General features: G+C 43.4%; 1 protein-coding gene across 5 annotated transcripts in view; it reads right to left on the bottom strand.

The window, feature by feature from the left end:
• LOC100624226 (tumor necrosis factor receptor superfamily member 10A-like) overlaps nucleotides 1-16,562 on the bottom strand; it is a 35,411-nt gene extending 18,849 nt beyond the window's left edge. Inside the window, exons 1-3 of one of the 5 annotated variants that reach the window (XR_001300727.2) lie at nucleotides 15,976-16,539; nucleotides 3,493-3,595; nucleotides 162-275 (exon numbers count right to left, since the gene is read on the bottom strand). Coding sequence is in view for 4 of the 5 variants with exons in the window: in XM_005670430.3 (XP_005670487.1) it covers nucleotides 162-275; nucleotides 3,493-3,595; nucleotides 15,976-16,137 (379 nt within the window). In the remaining variant the exon portion in view is untranslated. Of the gene's footprint in view, nucleotides 1-161; nucleotides 3,397-3,492; nucleotides 3,596-15,975 lie in introns of all 5 variants that reach the window. The other 4 variants (XM_005670430.3, XM_013982658.2, XM_021073206.1 and 1 more) reach the window with 4 other exon arrangements.

Consider the following 17,965-nt stretch of genomic DNA (forward strand, 5'->3'; position numbering starts at 1 on the left):
CGTTTTAAAAGATTTACTTACTGTGTGGCATTTCTAATTTTATTTGATTGACCTAAGACAGAGTCTTCAAACAGGGTATGGTGAAGATCTAGGAGAAGTGGAATTGGAAGCCCGGTATCACTCATCACACCCACCTCGTTACTGGTCCCTATGCTCTGTACCTGATTTGCAGGTTGTACACGGTAAGCAGGAAGGTAGCACATTCCAGTAAATGGTAAAGTCCACTCCATGTATACAGGATGTACAATTTTTTCCATCTTCTGATACATGGTATCCTGGGAAGGGAGATAAAATCTGGTGAGTGAATCCCCACAGGATTCCCAGAGGCTGGCTGTAGTGATGGGGCACTCCTCTTTTGGCCTTCAGTGGAATTCCCACAGGGAAATTCATTCTGCCTGATGTCAACCATTAGTTATCAATTCTGAGTCTACTGTGAATTTTCCAGTGTTCTTTCTATTACCAATCTCAAACCTTACCCCATTTTGATCAATGAGGAAACTTTGTTTGATTTCAATCTTTTAAAATTTATTAAAGGTTGTTTTGTAGCCTAGCCTGTTGAACTAGTTCTCTCTTCAAGTCTGTGCATTTTTACTTCATATTTTTGAGGCTCTATTAGATGAATATGTTTACAGTTATTACATGATTTTATGTAATACATTTGTACAGTGGCAGATGGCAACTAGACTTGTTGTGGTGATCCTTTTGAAATTTATAGAAATATCAAATCACTAGGCTGTGTAGCAGGAACAACAAACATAGTATTGCTGGAGGTTAATTATACTTCAAAAACAAACAAACTTATAGAAAAGACCAGATTTGTGGTTACTGGAGGGCACTGGTGAGGAGAGAAGGAACTGGATGAATGCAGTCAAAAGGTATAAACTTCTAGTTAATACGTTAAATAAGTACTAGGGGTATAATGTACAGCATGATAAATATAATTAACACTGTGGCACGTTGCATGAAAGCTGTAAGGAGAGTAAATCCTAAGAGTTCTCATCACAAGGAAAAATTTTTTTTCTACTCCCTTAAATCTTATCTGTGTGAGATGATGGATGTTCACTATAGTTACTGCGGTAATCTCGTGATGTTAAGTCAAACCATTCTGCTGCTGCTTAAACTTATTTAGAGTGCTATGTGTCAATTTTGTCTCAAAAATACCGAAAGAAAAAAGTATATAACGTATCCCAAAAAGAATGATTTCTTCAAAATAACAGAAAAAATCTGGAAAGTTTGAAAAGATAATGTTCTTCTTTCTCTTATAAAACTATCATGACTTTAAATCTATTTTGTTTGTTCATGGTATAGCCACCCCAGCTCTTTTGGTTGCAACACCTTTTTCACCATTTACTTTCAACCTCTTTGTGTCTTTGCGTCGCTAGAGGGGTTAAATGGCAAATCAGCGCAGGCAGAACAACAACAAGAAAATCTGTGATCATGGCGATAAGGTTATTAAAATTATCCAGTCTCAGGAGCAGAAACAGAAAGAAGGAAAAAAAGAGCAGGGCCTGAGGAGCCTGTGGGGCACCATAAAATGCACCAGTATACACATTACAGTAGTTCTAGCAGGAGAAAAGAAAGAGAAGCAGAAAACACAAATTTTGATGAAGTAATGGGCAAATTTTTCTTAAATTTGATATAAAGTTTGCCTACTTATCCAAAAAGCCCTCGGGTGCCCAAGACCGCGTTGCAGCTTCGTTTCCAATTCCCAGCGAGCCCCTGGCCTCCCCACAGCGGTGGTGCGTCCCAAGAGCCTCCTTCTTGGAGGTCGAAAAGGTAGGGGAGACACGCCCGTCCCCTCTGGGGGGGGGGGGGGCAGGTGCCTAGGCATAGTCGTCCTCACTGCGCGTGGAGGGGGACTGACGTGGCGCGGCGTGCGCGGTGTATCCCCTGCTTCCCCTGGCTCGTGAGTGATCGCTGTGGGTCGTGCGAGGCGAGGCGGCCTCTCAGACTTTTCAGAAAAGCCCCCTGGTGAGGCACACCCACCAGCCTTGAGGCAGCACAGGCCTTTCCCGGCCGTGACCGCGTCTCGTGCCGAAATGCTGGGGGACATTCCCTCCCGACTCCCTAGTCCCCTCCTCTGAGCAGCTGTCCTGCCCGCTCTCGAATGGAGTGGCAGCGGTGGCGGCGCGCGGGACAGGTCGGATGGCCTCGCCGGGGAGTGTTTCCCTGGACGTGAGGCCCCCCGGGCGGACCAGATGAAAATGGATGGATGCATGTTTGGGTAGACAGACCCTCCGTGGTGATGGTCGTGGTGGTGCTGCTGCTGCTGGTGGTGGAGGAGGGGACTGTCGCGCGCAGGCCCCGGAGGTGGGGCGGCGTCGCGGGAGGTTCTAAGGTGGCTGCGGAGGGCCGGTGTCCCAGGCGTCGTGGGACCGCCCTCATGCCTGTGGCGGTGGGATCCGTGTTTGTTTTCCAAGTGGCCCTGAAGGCGTCGGGGTCCTTCCTTCCCTAGGCAGCACCCGTGCCCCTGCCTTTCGGCCTAGCCCTGCCTGCGCGCCCGCCCCTCTCCATCGCTGCGACCGAAACTGCCTGGCCTCGAGTAGGTGTCGTCCCTGGGGAAGTGCTCTCGGATCAGATGGGGAGGGGGGGTGTTGGAGCGGCGGGCGTGTGTGCGGTCGTCAGGACGCGTGCAGGAGAGCATTCTGGCGGGCCGCCTCTGCCGTTTGGCGGTGGTGGTCACGAGCCCCGCGAGGGTGCCCCGGGGACGGAGAAGGCCGGTTGATGTCCTGGTGCCACGGGACCTCCCCTGGGCTGGAGGCCTCATTGGTGAGACTCCCTGTCGTGTCCCTGCAGCCAGTTTGCCTCCGGGTAGTTTTAGCAGCCCGAACCTCCTATCCCGCCACTGCTTCTCTGGCGCCTCTCCTCAAGGCCAGCATGCCTTGTTCCCCTCTCTGCATCCCTCTTTCCCACCTGTCTGCCAACGGGCTACGCTGCTATGGAGTATGTAAATATCTGTTTTAGATCCTACTTTAAATTCTTTTGGATGGATATAAACCTGGAGGGGGAACTGGTGGATCATATGGTAACTCTATTTTAATTTTTTTGAGGAATCTTCACACTGTTTTCCATAAAGACTGCATCATTCTACATTCCTACCAACAGAGCCCAAGGATTCCAGTCTTTCTGCAGTCTCACCAACACATCGTTGTCTGGTTTTTTTAGTGGTGGTCATCTACATGTATGTGAGGTGGTATCTTATTGTGGTTTTGCTCTGCATTTCTCATCTTTTCATAATGATTTCTTAACCATTTGTTTGTATTTTTTATCCTCATGGTTCCTATCTTATCTCTCTATCACATTCATCCCTCTCTCTGGGTACCATCCCAGGAGGGGAGGGGCCTCATGCCCTCCACTAACACAGTGGCTGGCACACACAAGACTCCCAGTAAACACCTGTGAAATAAGAACAAGGAACTATAAGAATCAGAAGACCAGAAGAACATGGAGATAAGGCTGGGGTAAGGGTTGGAGATTATTCTTAGACTTTACCTGGTGGGCACAACTCCCAGAAGTTGCGTCTCCATCCCTGTGGGACATTGAATTGCTGGTGAACTCTTTCTTGCCTTGTGGGCATGGCTGAGGCAGCTGTGACCTATGGGGACAAAGCAGGGATAGGCATGAATGGCTTCCAGACTCTCAGGCCTCCCAGAATCCATCCCACATTCCTTTCACCTCACCTCCAAAACTAAGCAGAACTTCCACCTTTCTCCCATCTTCAAACTCTTAAATATTCTTTTGAATATATGTTTATCTTTTCATAATTTGGGGCTAGCCTAGTTGAAAAACGCTTTTTTATCCTTTTCTTCTTAAAAAAGAAAACATATTAATTCTAGAAAATTAAGAACAGGTAAAATTTTTGTTTTGTTTTGTTTTTGGCTGCCCCGATAGCATATCCAAGTTCCTGGGCCAGAGATTGACTCCAGGCTGCAGCTGCAACGTATACCACAGCTGTGGCAACACTGGATCCCTAATCCGTTGTGCCTGGCCGGGGATGGAACCTGAACCACCGCAGAGACAACTCTGGATCCTTAAAGCGCTGCACCACAACAGGAACTCCCAAGTTTTCATAAGAATACAAAAACCACATGTAATCCCCTCATCTTAGAAATGGCATCCTGGAGTTCCCGTCGTGGCGCAGTGGTTGGCGAATCCGACTAGGAACCATGAGGTTGCGGGTTCGATCCCTGCCCTTGCTCAGTGGGTTGGGGATCGGGCGTTGCCGTGAGCTGTGGTGTAGGTTGCAGACGCGGCTCGGATCCCGCGTTGCTGTGGCTCTGGCATAGGCTGGTGGCTACAGCTCCGGTTCAACCCCTGGCCTGGGAACCTCCATATGCCATGGGAGCGGCCCTAGAAAAGACAAAAAGACCAAAAAAAAAAAAAAAAAGAAAAGAAAAAAAAAAGAAATGGCATCCATTAATACTTTGCCTCATTTAGTTCCACTATTTCAACATATGTGTAAATATTTTCTTTCTCTTACACACACACACACACACACACACACACACATACACACAGACACCTATAAATGAGGGTTATATAACATGCAAATTAAAAAATCAGGATACAGGATCAAATGTTAATTAAAGTTTTTGTTCACCAAATGTTGATTAAATAATGAATTTCTGGTTTAAAAAGGGGCCTCAGACATGTAGACCAATGGAATAGAACAGATAGTCCAGAAATAGACTGTTGCATGTATGGTGAAATGACTGTTGGCAAAGGATACCAAAACCATTTAATGGAGAGAGGACAGTCCTTTCAATAAATGATATTGGGAAATGTATACCCATGTGCAAAAACATGAACTTGGACCCTTTATACTACATACAGAAATTAACTCAAAATAAATCAAAGATCTAAACATAAGAGTGAAAACTATAAAACAGGGGAAAACAGAGGGGCAATTCATGACCTGGAATTTTGCAGGGCCTTGAATATGACACCAAAAGCACAGACGACACAAAAAAAAAAAATAGAAAAATTGTGATAATACCAAAGTTTTGTTGTTGCTGCTGTTGTTGTTTGTCTTTTTAGGGCCACACTAGAACATATGGAGGTTCCCAGGCTAGGGGTTGAATGGGAGCTATAGCTGCCGCCCTACACCACAGCCACAGCAATGTGGGGTCCGAGACACATCTGCGACCTACACCACAGCTCATGGCAATGCTGGATCTTTAACCCACTGAACAAAGCTGGGGACTGAACCTGCATCATGGATACTAATCAGGTTCGTTAACTGCTGAGCCACGATGGGAACTCCAATAGTATCAAACTTTAAAGCTTCTGTGCATCAAAAAAAAACACAGTTAACAGAGTGAAAGGGCAACCCACAGAATGGGAGAAATATTTGCAAATCATACATCTGATAAGGAATTAATATCTATAATATATAAATATAACAACAACCCAATTTTTAAAATGGGCAAAAAATTTGAATAGACATTTTTCCAAGGAAGAAATATAAATGGCTATGAGGTATGTGAAGAGATGCTCAATATCACTTGAGCAAATCAAAACCACAAAGACAGAACCCTGCACACCCATTAGGATAGCCACTATTTTTAAAAAAAGAAGAGTTCCCTCTGTGGTTCAGTGGGATCAATGGCAGCATCTCTGGAGCACTGGGGTGCAGGCTGAGCCCTGGCACAGCGGGTTAAGGATTTAGCGTTGTCACAGCTGTGGCATAGGTCACAACTGCGGTCCGGATCTGACTGCTGGCTGAGGAACTCCATATGCCGCAGGCAGCCAAACAAACAAACAAACAAACAAAAACCAAACAACTATAATGGAAAAAATAAAAATCATTAATTAAAAAAATTTCTTTAAAGAAAGGAAGCTTTGTGCACCATTGGTAAGAATGTAAAATGATGTAATCCCTATGGAAAACAGTTTGCATATAGTTGGGGGGGTTCTCAAAAAATTAAAAATAGAATTACTAAATGATTTAGCAAATTCGTTTCTGGGTATATAGCCAAAAGAATTGAAAGCAAGGTCTCCAAGGGATATTTGTACACTTATGTTCATAGCAACATTATTCACAATAACCAAAAGGTAGAAGTAACCCAAATGTCCACCAGTGGATACATGGATAAACAAAATGTGGTATATACATAAAAATGGAATATTATTCACCTTAAAAAGAAGGAAATGCTGGCACATGTTACAACATGGATGAATCCTTGAGGACATTATGCTAAGTGAAATAAGCTAATCACACAAATACTGTATGAGTCCACTTATGTGAGGTCCCTATCGTACTCAAATTCATGGAGAAAGGAGAATGGCTATTGGGAGGGCTGAGCAGAGGGGGGAGCTTGGAGGTGGTTGTTTAACGGGTAGAGAGTTTCAGTTCTGCAAAATGAAAATAGTATTAGAGATTGACTGCACAACAGTGAGAATGTAGTTACACTACTGAACTGTACACAGAGAAATGGTTAAGGTGGTAAATTTTTTGTGGTGGATATTACACCACAAGTTTTTTAAAAATTTAAGGTGTCAGAAAAGCTGTGTGTAGTGGAACCTGTCAGTGTTCTACTAAATACCAGAGAGTCACAGAAAAGTGACAATTTCTGTCACAGTCTCTGAGATATAAATGACCTGAGAACAAATGGAAAAATTGGAGTGGGGTCTGAGAATTAGATAGTAGTAATGTGTCAGTGTTAATGTTGTGATTTGTAGGTTGTATTGTGTCTGTAGGAGAGAATGTTCTTACTTGTAGCGAGTACACACTAAACTGTTCAGGAATGATGTTTATCACGTTAGTATCTAGTTTCAGATGGTCAGGAAAAGGGGTTTTGTATATTATATGCGACATTTCTGTGATTTTGAGAGTGTTTTAAAATAAAAATAAAATTTCTGTGATTTGAGAGTGTTTCTTAAAGTTAAATTAAGAAAATGTCAGAATAAAAATGCTTTGCTGAGCTCAGTTCAACTGATCTTAACCAAATAAAATGTAACCCTCTTCCACCTAAAAGCCTGTCAAGTATTTGGGAACCACTAAACTCACATGTATCCCTCAAGTTGTCCCTTTTCCAGGGCTGGGCCTCCTCTGAGACTCCTTTCTCTGCTCTCACAATGCTGTTCCCTCCTGTCTTCCCAGGTGTTCCTCTCATGGACTCTGCTTCTCATCATTTTATTACAAAAAACTTTAGACACCCAGTATGATGTACAGACTCATACCCCAAATATCCACACATAGTGAAATGCATATTTAAGTGTGCCACTCAGTGAGTTGATCAGTTTGTACATGTGTGTAACCCAAGTCCTCTATCTAGATCATAGACTATAGTATTACCACAGAACATTCTCTGATGCCCTTTCTTACCTAAGCCTAATCTGCAACATCATCCCAAAAGGCAGTTACCTTTTCCAAAACAATGTCTTCAGCAGATGTTGCACGTTTGCTCTATAAATGTCAAATTAAGTCAAAGTGGTTGACAGTATTCAGAGCTCTCATGATTTTACTGAGTTGTATTCATCTAATCATTTTATCAATTGCTAAGAAAGATGGGCTATCATCTCCATTTAATCCTGTAGATTTTTGCTTCATGAGTTATGAAATTCTATTATTTGGTACATATACATTGATGATTATCATGACTTCCTAATAAATTAATCAATCAACACTACAAAAGTTTCTCTTTATCGCTGCAATATTCTTTGTCCTAAATCAGCTTCGATACTAACATAGCTGCAGAAGTTAGGCTTACTATTTAAGTGTTATATCTGTTATCCATCCTTATTTTCAATATGTCTTTGTCTCCTTTAAATTCATTCTACTTTTGAATTATAGTGATTTGGAGTTAATATGATCAGTGATAATGTTGAAGTAGTCTACAGGTTTAATACTTATTTTCTGTTTGTCAAGTCTACTGTTTTTCCTGTTACTCCTTCCCTGTGCACGTTAATATGCGCTAAATATTTTTTAGAATTCTCTTTTAATTGTGTTGGCATTTTGTCTAACGCGTTTACATTCTTTCTTTAGCAGTTCCTATCAGGAGTACATTATATGCTTTTAAACTGTTTACAGCCTATTTAAAGTTTTTTAAAGTAGACTGATTAAGGTATAATTGACTTATGATAAACTACACATCACTAAGGAGTAGATAAAATTTGACGAATCTATTCATCTATGAAAATTTCACCACAATCAAGGTAATAACCATGTCATCATCCTAGTGGTTTCCTTTTGCCTCTTGGCACTCCTCCCTCCTACCCTGACTCTTCTGGCCTCTGGTAACTATTGATCTGCTTTCTGACCCTTGAGGTTAGTTTGAATTTTCTAGAATTTCATATAAATAGAATCAGATAGTATGCACTCTTTTCTGTCTGGCTTCTTTCCTTCAAGATAATTATTTGGAAATTCATTCGTGTTGTCATGTGCCTCATACTTTGTGCCTTTTCATTACTGAGTTGTACTGCTTGATTAAGAGTGTAATTTAATATAAAATATTAAAGACTTGCAACAACTGAAGTCCATTCATCACCACCCTCCCGTTCTAGTTGCTCTAGTCATCCTGGGAATTAGACGAGTGTCCTTAATAAAGTCCACAAACAATGTGAGATTTTTTGACTGTATAGGTTCAGGAAACCAAGGGGAAATAACAATCCTTTACATTTGACCACATTTGTTATATTTCTTGTGATCTTTCTTCCTCTTGAAGAAAATCCATGTTTCCATTTGATTTCATTTATTTTCATTTTGAAATCTCCATTTAGCATTTTGTGTGGTGCAGGTCTGCTGGCAATAAAGTATCAACACTGCCTCCAAAACCACATTCCTGTTCCTAATTCTTAAGCCCTTTTCTTCCATTTATGTCATGATTTTTGTAATGACCTCGGCCAGCTCTCAGGTTAGGAAACTTGGAATCCCTTTCTCTCCTCTTACAAAACCCATCTCATGACTTGCCGGTGTTATCATGATCACCTGCCTCAGATCCTGACCAGCCTCCACTTTCCTCTTTCACGCTGATGCAACCTAACCACAAGGACCTAGGCCAAATACTGCTTGGGCCAAGTCTGACTTCACACATCTAGTCCATTATCCACTGGAGAAATAATTTTGTCATTATAAACAATTATCTTTAAAAGTACTGACTGACCAATGCCCACCCAGTTAAACTGGATGTCTGGCTCCTGGAGCCTATGGACCTGGGAAACCCTAGCATGACATTCAGTCACCTCCGTCCTGACCCCAACCTGCAGGTCGTATTTCCCACCACTCACATAAATACCCTCTAGAATGGGACAAGGACATTACTTATACCAATGTTAGTGCAGGCATCTTAGAACCCACACTACCCACAAGTTCAGGGGAGGCTCCTCTGGAGTCTGCTGAGCAGCCCTGTGTGGGGCTACGGGGCATCAGGGATACAGCAGGGCCCCTCCTTTCCTCAGGACAGTTCCAGCCACAGGGAGCTGAGGTGGAGACACAGAGATCCCCAAGGCCACCAAGGTGGAAAGAACCTAGAGGGACTGTGAGGCAGAGCTGACATTGCCAGGGGCGGCAAGGACACTGGTGGACACGGAGGAGAAAGTCAACAAGGACAGGACCACAGACCCAAATGCAGTGGAAGTAATGGGGGGACCAGGTGGGAGAGAGGCACAGGCTTCCTATTGTGTTCCTACTGAGTCATCTTCCCGTTGAAACACCCAGGAGGTGTGTCCATCTTCAGACGCACACATGCACGCACGCATGTACACACAACACACGTTTGTGTGTGTGTGTGTGTGTGTGTGTGTGAGAGAGAGAGAGAGAGAGAGAGAGAGAGAGCGAGAAACCAAACGCCAGAGGCAGGGTAAAGGAAAGAAGGATGAGAAGGGAGGAGGCGCTGTGTTCCAGTTCTTGTCCCACATCAGACCTAAGGACCTTGCTCCTTCCCAGAGGTGAGTCATCAGCTGAGAACTTCCCCTTCAGCAGGAGTGCGAGCTTTGGACTCTCCTAGAAGCAAGTTTGATCCTCGCTCCAGCTAGTTTTCCTGGATCAAGAATCAACTCAAGCGATCTCCTTTGTCCCCTCTGGAGCATACAAACCCTTACATCTGCCTTGCTTCTCTGACATTAAAATGAAATTTGGTAAACTCTGACATCAGCTTCAGATCTGTCCTCCACATCTTCTTGTGGCCGGAGATCTGATTCTATGATTTATGGTTTCTTTTTAACTCTGTAAAAAAAACCGCAGGGTAAATGACCAGCCATCGGCCTTCTCATCTAGGACCAGACATTGAACAGCTGCATGATCCCGGGAAGTCACTTCCCTTCCTCTCAAACCTCACATTTATCATTCCTGAAATGAGGGGTCCCACTGCAGGGACCCTCCAGCCGTGACCCTGTGCTGCCTGAGCGCAGGCCTCAGAGACCAAATGCTCACCTGGGCAGTGGTCAGCAGGGGACCCAGCGTTTCAACCTTGGGGCTGCTCACCTGCCTGCCCACCTCTCCACCAAAGAGTGGGTGACCTCCAGCAAGCCCCATCTACCTATCTGCATCTCTCCTTGCTCATCAGACAAGGGTGATCAGAGTTCCTCCTCACAGGGGTGTGTGAGAATTCAGCGAATGCAGAGGTGTAGAAAGAGCTTGGCCCTTGGAAGAGCTGTATTTCAGCACAATCTCTCTTTAGTGTAGTTATGACTCACAAAGCTGATTTTAATTAAAAACAAACAAAGCCACTTATTCTGTCTGTCACCCATGGGAGGGACCCAACCCAGGCTGAGAAGGGACTGTCAGAAATCCGCAGGCTGACAAGGATGGAAGCATTTTTCGAGGCCATGTTACCACAGACTGCATACTAGGGGTGCTGGCTAGTTATCAGAAATTAGCTACCAGGTTCTTGGTAGTTAATGAATTTGGTCTCCAAATAAGGCATATGTAGCCCAGGCATTGAACTTTAAGCAAATACTGGAAGATGAAACTGTTATATAACCTTATCTTTGCTATGACAGGAACAATACCCAGCCCTCTTTGAAAGAACACAAGAGAAATGAATACCTAAGATAGCAAATTCACAATGTCTGTCACTTAAAAAAAATTAGAAGGCATGAAAGAAACAGAAAAACATCACCATAAATAGAAAAAAATCAATCAGTGGAAACTGTGGGTAAAAAAGTGACAGATCATTGAAATAATGCACAAAGACTAGGAAAGAGCTATTTGAATCTTATAAATGTACTCAGGGACATAAAAGAAAAAAGTAAACACAATCAGGAGAGAGGTGGGTAATATTTTAAAAGTAAATAAATAAAACTTTAGAGATTTTTAAAAATGCCACATTTGTAATACTGATTTATATACTGATGGGTCTTTTTAGCATATGGGATTGGAATAACTAGATGTCCACATGCAAAACAAACAAGCAAACAAATCTAGATATAGACCTTATGCTCTTTACAAAATTAACTCAAACTTACCAAAACATTTACCAAAACTAAATGTAAAACACAAAACTATAAAACTCAGCATAGGAAGATAACATAGGAAAAAACCTAAATTAATTTAATTCTGGTGATGACTTTCTAGAGTAACACTAAAGGCATGATCCATGAAAGAAATAACTAATAAAAAACCAGATCCTAAGTTAAGTCTGAATCAATATCAAGCGTTCTAATGTAGGTGTAATTGGAGACATGGGGATAGGAAGAAACAAATATTGGAGAAGCAGTGGTCAGAAGTCCTCCAGGTTGGATATAAACTGTAACACCAAGCCCTCAGGTGAAAGAAACATTTTTAAAAAAACCACACAAATCATAATCAAATTTCTGAAAACCAGTATTAAGGAAAATTTTAAAGGCGGCCAAGGAAGAAAGTCACACCACCGACCCACAGAGAAGCAGGTGGGAGAGGCAGCCAATGTCTGGTAGACACCAAAGCAAGACAAGGCACAGAGCCAGAGGTCCCACCCCGAGGACCTTTCCAGCCCTCCCTTAGCAAAATGTTGGGACCGAGAGCAAACTCAGGGATGCAAACAGTTAACTCAATCAAAGCCATTCTAACTTATCACCAAAAGCCTCCAATGATGAAACACTAAAAAGCTTCCGATTTAATACTGAAATTGTCCCTGTATCTTTTCTTTTCTCTTCTTTTTTGCGTGAACATAGTATCTATTTTTATTACGAAAACATTAAATTTTGACACAATGCTTCACTGCTTTTTAAAAATCTATTACCTGACTTAAACCTATTCAGCAAAAATGCCAATAAATTATATAAACCATAGTTTGGGTCTTTTTAAAACTAGGAACATAATGTGTTTTATAATAATCAAACAATAATACTACATCTGTGTTGCATGAGCTGTTAAGTTATAATTTGTTTTCATGTTTAGCTTTAAATAAACCCCAAACCAAACACATGCTAATACACTGTTGCAAATATTTCTCAGAAATGCCTGCCTCCTCACTGTGGGCCAGCATCCTTCGTTCTTTCACTGAGGTACCAAATGCAGCCATATCTAGGGTCAAGGCACTCATCCTACACTGTCCTATGCTGCTCTTGCAGGAGTCACACTGTGTGAAGGATATACTACCCCGAGACTCTTCCTCTCTTGCCTTTAAAGAAATCCGTTTCTTTAAAAGGAAATCATTAGCTAAGAACTCCAATATTGAATTTAGAAACAATGATTCCAACACACATTAAACCAAATGTGTTAATATTTAAAGACACAAATTCTGAAAAGTAAAAATAGCAGACAAATACAGAGCTTCTATACACAACCAATGAACTAAGGCAAATAGCATTGCCACCAAGTGCCTTAAACTGTTACATTTTCAGTGTCTGTAGCTCTTTGCAAATTATATTTTGGGACAGTTCAGATAAATTTCAACAAGAGATATGTGTTCTACATAAAGTTAGATTAAAAGAATTAGCAACATGGGTGGCATCATTTAAAAAATACATCAATAGTCTTATCAGGGAATGTTTTCCACCTGGTTTCTAAATCTTTATTTTCTGTGGAGGCAAACCAAAGCACTGTCTTAAGACTCCATCGTCAAAGATACAATATAATCTCTTATCATCCCCAGAGATTTTAAAGCTAGCTATGACCCTGTTCCTTGCCATCACCTTCATCTTCATCATCCTCATCATCTTGGTCTCCGGGTTCAAGTTCATCCTCTTCTTCAACTGGATGACCAAGTTCCTTGAGTTTATTCTTTAATGAAAATATTTTCTGATCCTGATCAGCCAACAGCACCAAAAGATCATCTTGTTCTTTTTTTAGAATCTGTAATGTCCACCTCTGAGCTTGTTTTTCTCATTTTGTAAAATGGCAATGGTGCTGTTAGATTCATCCAGCTGCTCTTTAATAGCAGTTCTTTCTTTAGACAGAGCTTTAATTTCATTCTTTAATTCTTTAGTCTCTTGCAATAATGCTGACAGTCTTCCTTCTACATCAGTAGTTTTTGCAGCTGTTAACAGTTTCACTCCGTTCTGGTTCAGGAAGTGATTTTGCAAATGCTTCTGTTTCCTGTAACAGCTCCTGCTTTTCTGTCTGTAGTTTAGTGATTTCTATAGACTGTGAATTTAACTGAGACTTTAATGTTGCCAGTTCCTGTTTCAAGTCTGCTATTTGTTCAGAATCTCTTGCTGAATCTGTTGCTGAAGACTCTTCATTTGTGCCAGGTGATGGTTGGGAAGATTTCAAATTTTCAATCAAAGAGTCCTTTTCAGCCAGCTGGTTTTGTAAGTTCCTGATTACTTTTTAATTCTTCTATCTCTTCTCGCAACCTACCAATTTCTTCTGGTTGAATGCCATTCATTTGAGACCCATCATTGTAAGAACCTTGAGGCTGATTGTCTTGTCCCTGTATCTTTTAAAAGTTGTCATTTCTCTTTCCCACTCATTTCTTTTCTATAGATTTGGGTTAAGTCAAAGCCTAGACACTTTTCCTTTCCGAGCTATATTTTCTCATCCATAAACTGTAATTATCTCACCTCCTCTAAATGTCCAAGGTGGTTGTGTGAAGTGTTAGAGCCCTTCTCCCTTCCCCCACTTCTCATACATCCTGAAGAGCAATGGCAGGAGATGCTATTCCCAGGTCAAAGTACACTTGCCATTAGAAGCAGTTCCCATCATGGCGCAGTGGAAACAAATCTAACTAGGAACCATGAGGTTGTGGGTTCGATCCCTGGCCTGGCTCAGTGGATTAAGGATCTGGCATTACCATGAGCTGTGGTGTAGGGTGCAGATTCTGCTGGGTCAGTCCAAAAATATCAGAAATTTATTCCTCTGAAACTCATGTTCTCCACAGTACACACAGCTTAAAGATCATTCCCATCTTCCCAAGTTGTTAGGAAAATTATAGTGAATAATGGATGCCCAGTCCCTGGCTGAGTGCAGGACATAGCTGCCGAGGAGCACATGCTTCAGGCATGTCACTGGCCCCACTCCCCCAGCCCTGACTCAGAAGGTGGAGCCACACTTCTCTCCATCCCTGGTTGAGGGAAAGTGGTCCAAGGACAGGGACCGAGGCCTTCTGAGCAGGGGCCAGGGGGAGACTGGCCACCGGCAGCCTCATGGATGAAAACCTTTCCTGCTCACTATTCAAACTGCACTTGTGCAAGATGCTAACCAGAGGGACAACTGTAAGCATGTGGACACACCTGGCCCGTGGCTCTGCACTGCCATCACTGTTGTCACCTGCTTTTTGGGCTCTTCTGTGTTCCTTCATGACCCTCTCCAGCACAGCCTTCCACCCTGGCCTTCAGAAGCTCCTGAGTCCACCTCAGGCAGCTGATACCACGTAGCCAGTACAGACTGGTGGAAGCCACTGCAGGAGTGGGGAGGAGACCACTTACCCTGTGGCCCTCCCAGCACCGGAGTGATGGACACCTGAGAATGTGATTCATCCTCCCACACAGCCTCACACAGCCCTGCGCCATTTACAGAGGCCCCTGCAGACTTTTACTTCCTCCCATTTCACATGAAGAAGTGGGGACTCAGGGCCCCAGAGCCGGAAGAAACAGAGCAGGCCTGCCCTCTTCAGCTGCAGTCCCAGGACTCATAGGGCCTGAATGAGCTTCTGAACCTCTGGACCTCTCAGTTCCCACTTGGAAGGAGAGAAAAACCTAGGGTGGATGGCATAGACCAAAATGGGGCCACATCACACACACACAGGGCAAGGACCTGAGTGAGGGCTGAGCTCAGATTAGTCCTGGATACTCATCTTCCTGGATACTAATCGGGTTCATTACCACTGAGCCATAAAGGAACTCCTAGATTAATTAAAAAAAATAAATTCTGTAATCCCTTTCTGATTATAAATATTATTCTCTGAATTTTGAATTAATTTGTTCAATGAAAACATTTAAAACTTCATGACACCTGTAATATTGATTTGACCTTTATTTATTATTATTATTATTTTTTAATATAAGGAGCCTGGAAAGTACAGGGGCAGAGCCTTTCCATTGAGAGGGGTTTCAGGATGTGCATCACCATGTATTTTCCTGTTTGCTTCACCAGCTTCTGGAAAGGAAGTAGCAGATCCCCTCCCAGGCTGGATGATGCAAGGTTCCTAGCCGCAAGGCAACGTGAATAGAAGGAACTGGGAACCTGCCTCCAACTCAGGGGTTAGATCAAAAAGAGTTGCAGGCAGCAGAGTGATTCTTCTTCTCAGGCTGCTGTTTTGATTTGCCATGAGTGTGTTTTAGAATTTAGGCATAAGTTAAAACAGTAAAGAAAGAAAAGACAGCCAGTCTCTGCCACTCCGGGCAGCTTGCCAGGGAGTTTCCACCTCAGCCTTGATCCCTGGAATTTACCCCTGAGAGAGCTCACGAGGCCAGAGGGCTTTTCTCTATCTGGGTCCCGGTCGGTCTCACCGGCTATGATGCTGCTCCATCCCCCCACTCTGTCCGCTACTGATCCAGCTCCAACACAACCCAAGAGGGCACCTCGCCTTGTCCCTAACCCTATTCCCACTCCCTCCCAACCACCAGGCGCGCCTTCCCCTCCCCGAGCCAGGACCCCCAATGGGGACTCACCAACCACAAGACACCAAAGACGACGAAGATGAGAGCCCGGGGGTCCTGGAGCCAAGACTGGCGGCTGGGGGCGCACCCCGCCTGGGCACCTGAGGTGGTGGGTGCACTCTGTCCCCACTGCCCAGTGCGGTTGAGGGGTGCTCGCTGTCCTGGCCACCGCATAGTGATAGTCAGCAGAGCCACCGAGAATGCTCTGGAAATTCTGGGAATGTCTTTCTCTGGGTGCTGGATCACCCCTGCCACTAGAGGAATGCACGGCAGTACTCAGTCTCTTCTCTCTCGCACTCCGGCTAGTTCTCCGGCTAGTTCTCTCAACGCTTTGGTGGGTAGACGGTGCTGACTTTTGTACCCTCGCGTTGAGTCACCTGGTTGGGCAGCGACGAATGGGAGCCAACATGCAAATAAGGTACATTGTTTGTTGAAACATATGACTTAGTCATCTCCTGCTCGAGCGCCGGGGTGGGGGGGTGGGTGCGGGGAAGAAGAAGAAGAAAGGCCTGACGTAGAACTCACCCCCTCGCTCAGGCGGGGCAGTGCTGTACTTTGGATCACCAGGCGCAGAGAAATATGTCCAGATCACTCTGGACTGCCTTCTCTAGTTTGTCAGGGCCAAGTAATTACCAAACCTCCACCCAACTCCTCAAGTTCCCTGCATCTTCCTCTACTCTCCATCTGGATTTGACTTCTGACATCTGTAGGCTGTTGCCAAGAACTCCATGTGCTGTTCCCAAGCCTATGTCCTCCCTCCCTTCCTCCCCAAGCCAAGGAGGAAGTGGGATACAGGTGGCTTCAGTGAAAGGGATTTGTCAATTGGCAGTGGGAGGAAAAACAAGCTTTCACATTGTGATTTGCTGGTGCTAGACTCTATTTTACAGGGGGGTGTGAGCATTTGATAACCCAGCACAGGTACAAATATTTTGTTAAGAAGCTCTATTGAAAGTCTGTTACAGCACATTTCAAATTTGATACAAAACAAAAAGAAAGATAAAAGAACTCTTATTGCCAAGCCCTTCTCCATTGAAAGGAAGAATCTATAAGAAGGTGCCTAGTTCAGAGCAGGGTCAGTAGTTGTCCAGCTGTGGTCCCCAGCTGGTGGCGCCAAAACACTAAATGAGTGGGTCTTGTGTCCTGGGTTCACCGTGTAGAGGAGAGGGATGACTGTCCAATGGCAGACCCTTGACAAATGATTCAGCAGGGAAAGGACAAAGTGCACCCACAGGAGTAGAGAAGAGGAAACTCGAGAAACCACAGACAAGTGATGGGAGACAATAAAACTTGAACATATACAGTCAAGGAAAACGGCAAAGGTGACTCAGGATTCAGGAATGGCATGGGTGAAAATACGCTTTTGTAGTAATGGATTCAGAAAACATGTTAGAAATACCATTATTTCTCCGATCTCAAGATACTTTGGGTTTTCAATAAAACTAAAAAAAACCCAGTATAAACCTTTCAATGAAATTTCATGTAGTGAGCATGTTGCATCCAGGAAGTGAAGTGGTGTTCATCCATCCTGTCTTCTTTACTCCCTAAGACTAATTTTTGGCCTCTTTGATCCTCCGTTTTCCTGTTTAAATGGACATAGTTGTATCTTTCACACTTGCTTCCTGTTTTAGAGTTAGAGGAGGAGTAGCTCCTGGCATGATGCAACACAGGACTGCTGAGAGTTCTAGCAGACTTTTCTGCTAGACTTTTCTACAATGCCCACGTTTCCATAGAGAGTCTCGACGGCCATTCCATAGCATATTCTCTTAGCAACTTTCAAAATACACAATACAGTATTATTAATCATAGTCACCATACTGTACATGACATCTCCAGGACTGACTTACTTTACAACTGGAACTTCATACCTCATAAAGGGAGTTTTTTTATCTTCTCTACCATCCTGATGGCAATTACCTTAAGGTTTATTCTTTACTCCATCTCATTCAAAAGATTTCTTCTTTCTTGGAAATATAGTAGCTATTATCTCTCCTACTTACTTGAC

Source organism: Sus scrofa, chromosome 14 (genome assembly GCF_000003025.6).
Source record: "Sus scrofa isolate TJ Tabasco breed Duroc chromosome 14, Sscrofa11.1, whole genome shotgun sequence".
Taxonomy (NCBI): Eukaryota; Metazoa; Chordata; class Mammalia; order Artiodactyla; family Suidae; genus Sus; species Sus scrofa.